The sequence below is a fragment of the Uloborus diversus genome, chromosome 9 (assembly GCF_026930045.1).
Source record: "Uloborus diversus isolate 005 chromosome 9, Udiv.v.3.1, whole genome shotgun sequence".
NCBI classification, from domain to species: domain Eukaryota; kingdom Metazoa; phylum Arthropoda; class Arachnida; order Araneae; family Uloboridae; genus Uloborus; species Uloborus diversus.
Window position 1 is genome coordinate 81,098,644 of NC_072739.1, and position 14,020 is coordinate 81,112,663.

Consider the following 14,020-nt stretch of genomic DNA (forward strand, 5'->3'; position numbering starts at 1 on the left):
CTGTCTTAAGAAAAAGTAAACTGAAGTTGAGACTGAAATAAAACTTAGAATTAAAAATATGAAATAAAGAATCGGCCAATAATCTAAGTTGTGGAATAAGGTAAAACTTACTGTTCAAACAATATTCCAAAACAGTACTTATTTACAATTTCTAAAGACAAAATTGTAACTAAAAGTTGCATCTGGTAGAAGTTTAAATTAGAATTAGTAAATAATAAATGCTAGCTAAAAAAAATATTCATTTTCGAATAACTAATCCAAAATTAGTGAGAGTAGAAGTTCAATGCCTAAAAACTACACCACCTTGCTGGTTACATATTGATAAAACTTATTATAATCAACTGGGAGATGGTCAAAATTATAGTAATTAATTAATAATTTTAGCTGCCTAAAATTTACATTTAAACTCTTAAAATGCAAAAACAACCTAGTTTAAAACAATCAAAGTGTGATTAAAGTTTTAAGTTTAGGCTGAAATTTGAGTGATTTTTTTTTTTTTTTTTTTTTTGTGAATACTTTCTTTACTTCATGCAATGAAGTACAAAATAAAAAGCATTCTTAATAATAAAAATATCATAGCATATCATCTGGAAACGGATAATAAAATGATAGCCACATTTTTAGTTTTTTTTTTTTTAAATAGGCACACAACTTTAAATATGAAAAAACTGATGCTTAAAACTTATAGCTTACCTATCTCCAAGTCCAAGCACGTAACCAACCATGGACATTACAGCTAAAGATCGAGTATAATTTGTCCTTCTATCAAACCAAACCTAGCAAACAATTAAAAATTTTATAAGGAAATTTCAGTTTTAAAATTAAAATTATATTATTTATGTGTCTGGACAATACAGCTACAAATCAAAGTATTAGAAGAACAAATAACTAATTTTTTTGTATAAATTGTATGCTATATTTTAAATAATAACAATGAAACAGAGTTAAATGATTCAATTGTGAAAGTACCACACTCATGAACATTAAGATTTCTAATGCTTAGAACTATATCTTTTAATATTCATATGCAAGAAGTGATATCACACAAACAGAAAGCGTTGTTACATAGTGACTTTTGGTACGATTCTGATTAAGATATGTGGAGGATGAAGCTGTTTCATTGATGTGCATGCATTGTTTCACCCTTGGGCATTTTGTCTGTGCAATTAAACGTGTATTTGTGTTAATATGGTCTTGTATTTGGCTCCAAAGAACTTGCCTAGACAACCAAGAGCACACACATTGCATATAGCAATTTTCTTTTAAATAATAATAGAGATGGATTATTTCAAATAGAAAAATTTACTAAACTTTCAGTCTTGTCTCATTAAAATGGTTTTCATTGGAATTATTTCATCTAAAGCAATTAGAATTAAAAGAACATGTGACTCTGAATTCATCTTTAACAAGAAAATAATTTTACTTAAAAAATACCTTATAATATTTGCTTTCCCTCAAAATTTCTAGAACATTATTTTTCTTGGTTTAGCTTCAATGAATGCAATGCTGCTTTGGATAAACTATAGTTGTAATCTTTTATGAAGGATGATCTTGAAATCGCTCCACACGTGTTACGAGATATTGCTTGGATGATTCTCGTGCTTTTGTAGTCACAAACGGACTTGGTTTTTGGCATGATTCGCTTATGAATTAATAAAATATTTTCATCCTTTCTCATTGACAACCACTTAAGTATTGGATTGTAGATCATGGGTTCATTATTTTTAATATCGTCTTACGTAAGTGTTGCTTGACTTTGTTGCATTCAGGTGTCTCATGGAACTTCTTGCCTTTATAGACCCCCCCTCCCCTCAATTTTCAATGCACTTACTTATGACATTAAACAGCAGTCATCAAAGAAGCAAGCTTGTTTTATTCTATTAAATAAGTTTATCTTATTACAGTAGTAGTGATTAACAGAAAGACTATGAATGGATTAACTCAAACTTCTTCTAGGTAACCAGTCTCCAGAGAAATCTTTTTAGCTCTTGAATTTCTATTAGAATTCTTTCCGTGAAGGAGCTATTTGCAGCTCGCAAGGCTAAGTGATTCCAAATTGTCATTGTCGATTCCAAATGTCTACTCTCCTGCATGTTTGTTTCAACATTTATGGGAGACCCAGTATGTGAACTCGGAGAACTTAACGTTACAAGAATAAGTTTTTAAAATTACACTTATTTCTTTTGAGAATACAGAGCAAATTTTTAAATTCAGGGTATTTAATTACAATGAACTAATTTCGGGAACTTACTTCAGAGCTAGGACTTTTCAGCCACAACAACTTAGCTAAATCATCACCATTTGTATTTTTTAGAGCATGTTCAAATACTTCAACTTTTTGCATTAGAGTCAAATGATCATAATCAGGAGCCATCTACAAAAAAGATAGGAAGGGGCATTTGAAAAATGTACACAAAAATAGACAATTAAACAAAAAATGAAATAAAACTTACTCTGAGCATGATCCTATGTTCAATGTTCAAAAGAATTTTTTTCTTTTCTCTATAATCTCGAATTAGAGTGTGCAAAGTGTCACAATGAGGTACCCAACCAATCAAGCCACTATTTGTTGATAAGGGTATCACAGAATATCGTTGAATGCTGTAACACAACTCATACATTAATAAATATTTAAATAATTAGCGCTGTAGTTGGAAAAAATAATTGGGGAACATAACTTTTTATAAGGTAAATGTCACAGTAAAGATATTTTTGCTACCTCAAAAAAGGTTAATTTAGATTCCTCAGCTTTAATTTATTTTTTATAACTAGTATTTTTTAAAGATGGTTTGAAACCAATTTATATTAAGTTTTGATTAATTTGACAACAACAAATCATTGTGAGGAATGTCTATCCCCCCCCCCCCCCCAACTACAGCAATGCACACAATAATATTCAGAACATATCCAGCATATTTATGAGACTTACGTCACATTTCTTCTAGAAGTCTCGGGGTCTTTGACAAGTAATGTATTGACTAGTCCAAACAATTGCATCACTCGTTCATCTTGTCGCAAATCTTCATGCCCTTTCAGCAGGAACATAAAGTCTTTTCCATTGCTACCTGATTATGAAAAAGAAAAGAATAATTTTTAAAAATTAATTTGTCAAATATCATTGTTTTTATTTGGAAAAAAATGAAGTACACAACTTTATTTTGGGCAAGTAAAACATAAAAAAGGGGGGGAGGGAGTAAAAATGATATCAATAGTTATTATATCAATGGAAATTTTTTTTCAATAGTTTTTTTTGTGAAAGCAATACTACCTATAGTACCAATACAATATCATTTATTAAGTGCACAACTTTTGTTGACAAAACTACAGTAGACCCTGGTTTTACGCGGATTTATTTTACGCGGCTTCGTTTATATGCGGGTTTAAGATTCGACTCCTTTATTTTATTTTGTGTGGATGAGTTTCGGTTTTACACGGATGTGGCAATGCAAACAGATAACATTTTCTCCTTTTTTCAAAATCCAAACTCCTAAAGATTGCAGATTACGAGTAATCAACTGCATTTTGGCGTGTTAATAATCGAGCTTTGGGCCACTGGAGACATTTTACAAGATTGATTCCAGAGCTCTTTCCAGAAGTTAAGTTATAAAACTCACACAGTTCAGAACTCACTGGAAGAAGAGCTTTAAGGAGTGACAAAGGAGGCCAAAACCAACAAGGATACCGACGTCGGTGAAGCACAACCAAAAACGTTCTCATTGAAAATTTTGAACCATTCCTAAACAATAGAAATGATCTTTCTGATTTGTTAGTGAAGGAAGATTTTATCATGGAAATGACGTAAGTGATCATGGATGCGTTAATGCTCTGCAAAGAATTAGAGAAAAATTCTTAATGACTATCAAAAAACTTTCATAGCCATCCCCTCTTTATAAACAGAACACAAAATTAATGTATGTTTTCTTTATGAATATTGAGCATAAAAGTTGATATAAGTACACATTAAACTTATTATACAATTAGTCATCACTAGAATGAAGTATTTTGTAATTTATGGAACCAAACCCCTATTTTAACATTAGCATTAGGTCTCAATTTAAGCGGTTTTAATTTACGCGGCATTTCTGTGCAACGCAACCCCCGCATAAAACGAGAGTCTACTGTACATGAAATTAAGGCAGTAAAATGCTATTATCCCCTCAAAACAAAATTTATTATCCTTGCCTAAAATTTTAAAGTTTTTTTACTTTTTTCTTAACAGGATGGGGTAAATAAATATTTTAAATGGCTATTATTCAAATCATTTTATAGTAGTAAAGAATTTGTTTGCAATTTGAACATTTTAATGCATGATCAACATATTTTGAATGATGCTATTAGCTGCATTTTTTAAATTTGAACTACTCAAGGAAATTAAAAATTATATATTAATTTAAACCCATGGAGCTTTAAATATTGATTTTTAAGTATTCAAAAGAAAATTGTAAATTATTGTAAAAAAAAACCAATATGATACACAAATCTTAATTATTGTTGGCTTGTTTAAAATATTCATACCTTTCAATATCTTTTTTTTATATCTCATACAGCTAAAGTTAAACAACTTTAGTTGCATAAGATATTTTCAATCATTCCATTTCATTGGTATAAGTATAGTTTTCCTGACTTAAAATTTTAAAAATTGTACCAATACTAAGCATTTAAAAGAGGTCTAAGACTATTAATTTTTATTTTAAACTTTGTTCTAATGAAAAGAGAGAAAATATTTCTACTGAAAATTTATTATTAACATAGATAAAAATTTTGATTTTACATACTTTTGATTTACTTAAATGTTAGGAGTTTGGAATGCTTTAGAATTTATACCAGCAGTTTCTTGTCAAAGGAAGACAAATTGAAACATTGGTTTCAAATGCCAACAATGAAGTTTGGAATTCTAGACTTCTGAGAACAAAATGCTTCTGGTACTAATGAGGCAGTGAGCGAGCAGTAAAGGGACGTAAATGGACTTTTAAAACTTTGAATATTAAGCAAACGAAAATAGGCTTTCATTAAAAAGTTTTTAATAATCATAATGCACAACAAAGCAACTACACTCCATTCACAGAAAAGAAAAATCAAAAGTAAACAATCCAGTTGCCAAAAGGTATGCAACTATGCCACTTTTGCAGATTTTCTCTGGAATAATAATAAAAAATAAATAAATAAACCAATAAGATTTGCATTTGCCTTCTGCTTGGCACCAATTGGTTCTTATCCAAAATGTGACTGACATCGCCAAATGGTGCATTTCCTTGTTTATATCTAATCTATATTCCAAGAACGCAGTATATAAAGCTCTACTCTAGAAATTCTGAATGGTAGTCAATGGCTAAAAGAGTCACAAAAAATGGTAGCCACTTTTGAAAGTCATTTTTAAAAATATATACATTCAGCGCAACAAAACAAATAATCTTAAGGGAGTCAGCTCCAAATTATGTTGCCATGTGGAGTCAACTGATGTAAAGCCCTGTATCCGTCTCTTAAGTGGCGACACACTTTGATCTATGCACTGCGTGCCGCTTTCGACTGCGATTGGAGGTGGGCAATCACGTGGGCTCAGTCCGCCATTTTGTGTCGCTGCCTGTGTGATTTCACTGTGCGGAATACCAGATATTTTCTCTTTGCTCTTCGTAATTTTCATCAAAAGCTATTTTAAATGTGACGATGCCTTGGTGTAGTGCATTTGGATGTTCAAACAGTTCAAAATCGGGTCACAAGTTGTATCGATTACCTATGGGTAAATGAAATGAAGTGCCGCCTCATAGATTATGTAAATATTTTATCATAAAGAACTGACATCTATTTGGTATTTCAAATTAATTTTAATACATCTACCTACTCCATGTATGTATCATATACTTTTCGCACATTGCTTAACGTAAAAAATAGTTTGTGTGTAACATCATTTCAAATTTCAAACACTTTTCCATTAATAGTGAAATACTTTTGCAAATACAGATATATTCTGTTTTTCAATTCAATTCTGTGCAATTTCAGATACTTTTTGAAACTATTGTTGAAATCATAATATTTTTTACGTTTCATGAAAATGTCTGATAGTTTGTTAATTTTTATGGTATGATAAGGATATTCACTAAAATCATATATAGTACCTTCAAATACAGTGAAACCTGTGTAAGTTGACCACTTGCGGTGCAGTACTTTGGTGGTCTACTTAGACAGGTGGTCAACTTATAAAGGTTTTTTTTTTTTGTCATTTCTTGCACCATGTTTTCATTTTTTGACTAATTGACACTTACTCTTTCTGTTCAACTCACTTTCATTGTTTAACATTACTTTGAAACAAAAATGTAAAATGTTATTCAAATACTTTTAGAGATAATTTTCCCAAAATGTCGTATAATGTGTCATGCAATTTTAAAATTTCAGTAAATTGATCAAAAAAAAAAACTTATATCTTATTGTTTATGAAAAGTTACTTGTTTGATATTAATAGTTCCTAAAAATTCATAGCTATTCAAAAATAACAAATTTTTCGCTTTATTTTTTTTTCTCATATACATTTATAACCATGATGAACTATTGTTCAACAAAATAATTCCTTATTAAAGTTTCGCGCATTTATTAGACTCCAGTTTTAGAATTTCCATATGTGTCAGCTAATTGTCTTTGGATTTCTCCTATTTCAATTAATTTTAATATTTCATACTTTTTATCAATCTCAAGTTCAACTAACTTTCTTTTTGAAGGCATTTTATGTAAAACTATAACACAAAGAACAACAAGATGGACCTTTATAGTTCAAAAAGGCAGTTGAAAATGAAAATTCCCTATCTCTTAATCCCTTGCACCAGAAATACTGCAATGCAAGTAACTTTACTCTTTAGCACAAAATATTGCAACTGGAAAAAAATACTTTGTACTTTTCTACTGACTCATGTTTTCACTGAGCAAAGAGTACAAAAGGCAATCTCAAATAGAAGAAAAGAAAAACAAGTTAGGAGAATAAAAGGGTTCTTAGTAGTTTTCCCATGTTGTTAAACTCACAAGGAGGTTTAGTTATGCTGCTGTTTTATTTAGTTGGTAAAATGCTGGTCTGGCATCGAAAATATTCTTGGAAAGCAATAAAATAAATAATAATATAAAATAAAATAATTTGCTACATTAAGTTTTAAAAAATAAACGAAGTGGTCAACTTACAAAGGGTTTTTTACAATGCTCCAAACCAAATTTGGTGTACATCAGTGGTCAAGATAGACAGGTGGTCAAGATAGAGAGGTGGTCAAGTTACAGAGGTTTTCCCTCATTATATAAGATAGGATAAATTCCGTTCCTGACAAAAGCGGTCAACATAGACAGGTGGTCAACTTACAAAGGTGGTCAACTTTACAGGTTTTACTGTATTGTAAAGCTTAACTATGTAACGGCACCTAATAAATTGCTAGCAGCGGTAAAATATTTGCCCTGTTTTTAAAACTGATAGTTCTGAGTTTAAGAGAACAAAGCCGTCAAAATTCAAATATGCTAATTATATTTATTTATTTCTAGTGTAAATTTTCTATTGTTTAGTTAGTTTCAAAATGTCTCAATAACTGTAGCAAAATTGTTTTAAGAAAACATAGTTTTGCTTTTAATTGAGTCATAGGCATGAGTTTCAGTGTGTTGCCAAGTTAATTATTCATCTATTTTGTGCTAAGATACTAAAAATGTGAAATTATTTATTAAAAAATTAAGCTTCTTTGAGATTGCAGTAACATATAACTCAAGCCAATTTATACAATTATATGAAGATTTTTTTTTTTTATTTTTATTATTATTATTATTATTATTTTTTTTTTTTTTTTGTCCAGGAAAAATGCTGTTTTCGTTTAATTATTACTTTAACGCGAAAATTTTTCAATAAAAAAATATATATGATTTATTCTAGTGTCTGTTGATTTATTAAAATTCATTATTGCAATTTATAACAGTTCGTCAAAGATGTAATCTGCACTTTTTTATTTGAATTCCTATTGGTATCAAATGATTCAATTAATATTATTTTTTTAATATTGATTTTAAACTGGTTAAAACACTTTATTATGATTTTGTTGACTTTTTAAGAACTAGTAGTATTTTTAAAAATCTGGTTTAAATGAAAGGCATTTTTTAATGTAAAATCGTCATGAGAAACAAGCAAGTGTTGGTAAAATGCAAAAAAAAAAAAAAAAAAAGAGTCCTGCTGAAAATAAACCTTATTAGTTAAGGCAAAAAGAAATTTTGCAATTTTTTAGATGTAAATAATTTTCCATAAGAAAACTACACACATTAGTAATATAAATGATACATGAATAAATTCAAACTCTTGCCCAAGTTACAAACAATTCATAACGTAGTTAATTTAGCTCACTACTTTTCTACTACACCAAATTTCTAACAATAAATCGCATATTCAAAACACTTCAGGTAATTTGTAACTCAGAAGGTCTTTATGGTGGAAAAAAAAGAAATTACTCCTAAAAATATCAAAAATTCCTTCGAAACACATTTTTACTAATATGCGGTTTAATAATAAAAAATACATTTTACTAAGATAAAATTCAACATTTTTGTACGTATATTGTCAGTTAAAGTTACCCTTAAAAACCTGCAAACATTCGTTGATAAAAAGATACTTTTCAATGAGCGAAACTCTGTATTTTTCTACTATTGAGATAGGGAGAAAGTTGCGGAACGACACAAAATGGCGGACGCTGGAGCGTGTCGCCACTTAAGAGACGGATCGAGGGTTTTAGACTGATGCACTGAACGTCTCAAGATTGGAAGTGTGTTAGTGTAGCATTATATATGATGTGATTTTTAACAAAGAAACAAGACTTTTGGAGACTAGAACTTGATTTTTTTTGGTAGCCATTTTCAATGAAATGGTTGCCTGTTGGCAACTGGCGGAGTTAATCTAGAGCTTCAGCAATATAGTACCATTGCTCACCACAAAAGACATGAGTTTCTTTTGCCATTTACACTAGTTATGACCAATTTTTTTTTAACTAAGGGATTTACACTTCTTTGTTTCTAGGTACCTCAAATGCTATACCACTGAAAATGTAAAATGAAGCTAAAGAGCATTTGTTTAGTTTGACAGAATGTTTTGAAAACTGCTGTACCAAAGAAGTAACTAAGTCTTACCTTTAATACTCAGCTTTCTGGGACGTTGCTTGCTAGTAATAACTTGAAGAGAGCTTTCAACATGAGCAATCTGTATTATAGGCTGATTAGGATAGTATGTCCCTGGCACAGCCAATTCCAGATTTCGACTAGTTAAAAGTTTTGGTGATACATATTGAAGTTCAAGAGAAGTTAGCTAAATAGGAAAATAAAAATGAAAGAATATAGTAAAATGTGACCTGCTGCCAATAAAAAATAGCAATTTTACTTCTAGTTAAAAAAATAATTTGATTTTTATCCTGTCGTTATGTGATCTTTTGTACAGAATGCATATTTAACAATAAACTGAAATACGGGTTTAGCTAAAATTAAGAATCTTGTTTCAAATTCAAAACCATTAATACGTAATTCTAATATATAGCAAGCCTATAAATATCCAGGATTTTTTTAAAAGCATTTTAATGTTTTTCCATTTGAGATTAAATGTAATAATGGGTTTTGAACTATTTCAGGGACTAAACAAAACTAAATTAATAAGTAAAAAAAAGCCCATGGTAAATTGAGGAGAAAAAAATAAGCAATTTCTGTTGTTGATAGAGTTTGCTTTGCTTCAAATCTAAAGATAACAGCACAATGAGCATTTGAAATACTACACAGAAAATTACACACACAATTAAGCTACAAATCAAAGGAAAGTTTGAAAATTAGAAACAGAAGGGTTTGATACATATTCAACGCAAATGAATGAATGGGTCAAGGTAGATAGAATTTGCTTTCTGACTTTTCACATTCAAGTCGAATTCAAGAATATTCAAGATAGACATTTCCGTTTTTATTTCAGTAATTTTACTTGAATTTAAAAAAAAAATGAAATGGAAAGCTGAGCAGCAGTCATAGTGAAGCTTTAACTGCTACCTAAGCTACCTTAACCTGAATCTAAATCAGCAGTCATTAACTGGAGCATCATGGTCAAGATGCGCTCCGTGCTTGCAGAAGTTCAAACACTGGATATCAAAAAAATTTTTAAAAGTCTAAATTACACAAATAAAGATTTAAAAATATTTTTATGTAGGCAACTATATCTTTAGGCACATCTTTTATTACATTTTCTTGTGTTTTGGAAGTAATTGCGAGAATAATCTAAGTTTTTAATGGTTAGTGTTAAGCAGTGGTGCCCATCCTTTTTTTACCCAAAGGCTGTATTTCATACTAAGATGAATCTCACAGGCCAGAACACATATGGAGTTAAAATATATTCAAATATTCTTCTATAAATAACATGGAAAAATGCAGAAAAGGAAAGAAAATTACAAACCAAGAACTGTCGTTATCATTACTACATGCTTATCTTATTGATACGTTCTCATCTGTTTTTTAGAAACAAATTTCTATTTAGCTCCAAATTTCCAACAAATATTCATACTACCAAATAAAGACTACCTCTTGTTTGGAGGGTTCCAAAACGTAATTTTTGATTTGTAACATTGAACGTAACAATGGGCCACATGGATCATCTCCCCGAACCGCAGGCCGTAGGTTGGACACCACTGGTGTAGAACATAAGGGACCTCAATAAAACTTTCGATAAGTATTTGGACCCCAACTATAAGAACTTGCCAGCCCCTGCTCTAAATTTTTGGCACCAAAAAAGATGTTCTTATTAATTTTAAAACATTTACATGCAATAATCTTTAAATTTGTGCTCTAACAACACTGATTTTCTCATTTAAGGCATCTCAGTTTAACGTCATGTATCTAAGACACATGACATTGGTCACTAGTGGACTTAATGTTTAAAAAGCGGTTGCAAGTAGCATAAATTAAAAAAATTAAATTCAACACATTTTAGTATACGTGGCAGAAAATAATGAATTTTTAGAGCTCTACTTACACTAGGTAGTTGTTTGGTTACCCTCCGGAAAACATGGTAGTACATATCCCAAGCTTGTGTTAAATCTTTAACATTTCCTGAGCGTTGATACTTCTTGCAGCATTCCTGGGCTTCAGCTAATTCTCTGCCATATGCCTGAAAGTGAAAACCTTCACTTTTAGTATTTATAAGTGATTCTAATCTTTTATTTGAGGAAAACCAAATTCAAATGACTATTAAGATAGGCTTCAAAGCATGACTTGTACCGAGAAAGACAGTCTTTTATTTTTTGGTTTTAGCCAAGATTTTTTTTTTTTTTTTTTTTTTTTTGATATTATATACAAAGTTATGGCTGTGTATTTTATGTAAGATTGATATTATTTCAAGGACCTTGAATTTTTAAATAAAATATATGTCATACAAACAAACAAATAATAACGAACAATATTTTATTGCTAAAGCAATTATTTTTTTAAATTACAAAAAATGTAATGAGTGACAAATACTAGATTTTTGAGCCTACCTGTAATGACCTTGGAAGAGATTACAAAAGAGATTTTAAACCTTTCACTTTATGTGCATTGATTAGGTCGAAATGAAGCATTAAGTACCCAGATTATTTTTAATATGAATAAACAGACATATCAATTTTTCGAACTACTGCACAGATATCGGAATTCGTAAAAATCAATGTTATGTTTATGTGAAGCGAAAATTTCAATGAATTTACTGTGAATGGTTTCAATAATATAATTTTTATTTCAAAAGAATGAAAGATGCATCATCAATTTAATAACATATTTAACATAAATATCCAATCAAAATAAATATTCCAATCAAAAGATTGTTTTACAGTAAATTTTAATTTTTTGATTCCAATTCTGATGTTTTTTAAGTTTGATGAACTTGGAAAATATGGATACAAAAAAAAGTGTCCCTGCATTTTGACTATCACTCGGTTTGATTGTATTCTATTTTTACAAAATGAAGAAAAATAGGACTTTGAATTACAATGCCTTCTAAGTTAAAACAGAAATCTTTTGTTTTAGTAAGGTCTTTTTTTTTCATTTACTGCGACTCATTCTTAAATAAAATTATGTTACCGTATTACTCCGCATTATCCAGCATGCCTGAAAATTCGAATTTTCCGCCATGCTGAATAATGCGGGGTTATTCAAGGTTTCCGGAAAATTAGAGGTTCATTTTCCAACAAAACAAAAGTAAGTGTCCCCATTCGGTTCCAAACAGAAAACAAACTATTGTTACTGCATTTCGTTCAGATTTTTTTTTAAATAAATTATTGTTTGTTCCTTTTAGAGTGGTAAGTTTAATTTCTATTTATTGAATAGCTATAGGAAATTCTTTAGCACTGAATTAGGGGTTGTAACCTTGTAACTTACACCTTAAATGCTTGCTTAGTTTTAATTTAATTTATACATAAAATAAAATTTAAACTAAACTTTTATTGAAAAGTATTTTTCTTATTAAAATAACAAATAACATTGTTAGTTAATATTTTTATAAAATTAAACTGTTTATTAATACTAACAAGATATGTATAGAACTGATATTTGATTTCAAGCTGAAGATATATTTTTTGTAGTATTTTTCCCTTTTTTTCCTAACCTCAATTTTTCCGGAATGCCGGAAAGGACTAGGCAAGTGTTATTAAAAATCCAGTGACCCCCGAATTTTGCGGAATGTCAGCTAATGCAGGGTAATATGATAATTTTTTGAGAGTGAAGAACTTTCTACAAAATGGGTGTAAGACTTTTAATTGAGAAGAAAATGCATAAAGAGGTTGATTCAAAAAAGTCATTTTTTATTCTCACCTGTGTAAATGAAGTTTCCTTCAGTGTCTGTGGTCCTCTTTCAATCATGGCATGCAAAGGCTCTAAAGCAGCAAACATTCCTTTAACATTTCTTTCACCAAAGTAAAGTCTTGATGCTTCCTCCAATCCTTCATGCCACAGTTCATGCCACAGAATAGCTACACGAATGAGTTCCTCGCTCACCTAGGGAACAAAACTAATACCTTAACATATACTTAATTACTACTACATAACTACACTACCAACACCTGTCAAGCGTCATGCAGTTAGATACAGAAACTATAATTAACTTTGTGGCTGAATAAATGATAAGTATTTTGCAGGGGAAATATTTTTTCCCCCATTAAGAACGTTGATCTAGTGTACAAGAATTGCTAATAAAAGCAGTCGCATTTAAAATTTTGAATTAAAAAAAAGGAAGTTGTCAGTAAAATTCAATGTAATACACCTAAATCTGCAACTGAAAATAAAAATAATATTAAAGGAAAAAAATGGTATTGTCGGAAAGATCAAGCAATATAAAGAAAGAAAGAGTCATAAAATAGAATAATTTTGTCATACTTTTAAAGGAGTTCAATAATTTTTCTTTCTTATATGTGTAACCATTCCTTGAAACAAAATTCAGTAAATAAAAGCACAAGTAATTATTTTAAGCAGAGTCTACTAATAATAGTAAAATTTTGTTCAAGTTGTTCAATTTAAGTTTGGGGTTCTCAAATTTGTCTGCACTCTTTGAAGAGTTAACAAATTTCTTACGGCACCCTATTTTATCACTATTGTATAATGTTATTGTGAAAAACCAAAGGAGGAGAATGTTGAATTTTACCAGTGCTTCATTAGAAATATTCAGTCTTTAGCCGATGTCTTTGGTAGGTGGATGTTAACATTCACTGGATAATATCGACATTTAACAGATTTCTGACTTTTATAGCAACATATTATGCTGATACAGTGCACAAACACACTTCACGGCACTCCTCGCCTCTCCCTACAGTATCCCGAGGTGCTGCAACACGCACTTTAAAAAACATTGGTTTAAGCATTTAATTCAGCATTGAAATTTCTCTGAGCTACCACTTCTCTTAACTACTGATCCCCCTCCCCCCAAAGGTGGGTGGTCGCTCCTGAAAAGTAGCACTGTGTTCTAAAATGACAAAAACCAAGTTTTTGAAAAATATTTTCTTAAAATTATTGATCGCCCAAAAAAACGCCA

General features: G+C 30.1%; 1 protein-coding gene across 1 annotated transcript in view; it reads right to left on the bottom strand.

Annotated features, from left to right (window-relative positions):
- LOC129229997 (serine/threonine-protein kinase mTOR-like) overlaps nucleotides 1-14,020 on the bottom strand; it is a 106,697-nt gene that overhangs the window by 15,692 nt on the left and 76,985 nt on the right. The window contains exons 45-51 of the mRNA XM_054864382.1: nucleotides 12,808-12,990; nucleotides 10,997-11,131; nucleotides 9,127-9,301; nucleotides 2,930-3,065; nucleotides 2,454-2,601; nucleotides 2,252-2,374; nucleotides 694-776 (exon numbers count right to left, since the gene is read on the bottom strand). Of these exons, the coding sequence (XP_054720357.1) occupies nucleotides 694-776; nucleotides 2,252-2,374; nucleotides 2,454-2,601; nucleotides 2,930-3,065; nucleotides 9,127-9,301; nucleotides 10,997-11,131; nucleotides 12,808-12,990 (983 nt within the window). The remainder of the gene's footprint in view (nucleotides 1-693; nucleotides 777-2,251; nucleotides 2,375-2,453; nucleotides 2,602-2,929; nucleotides 3,066-9,126; nucleotides 9,302-10,996; nucleotides 11,132-12,807; nucleotides 12,991-14,020) is intronic.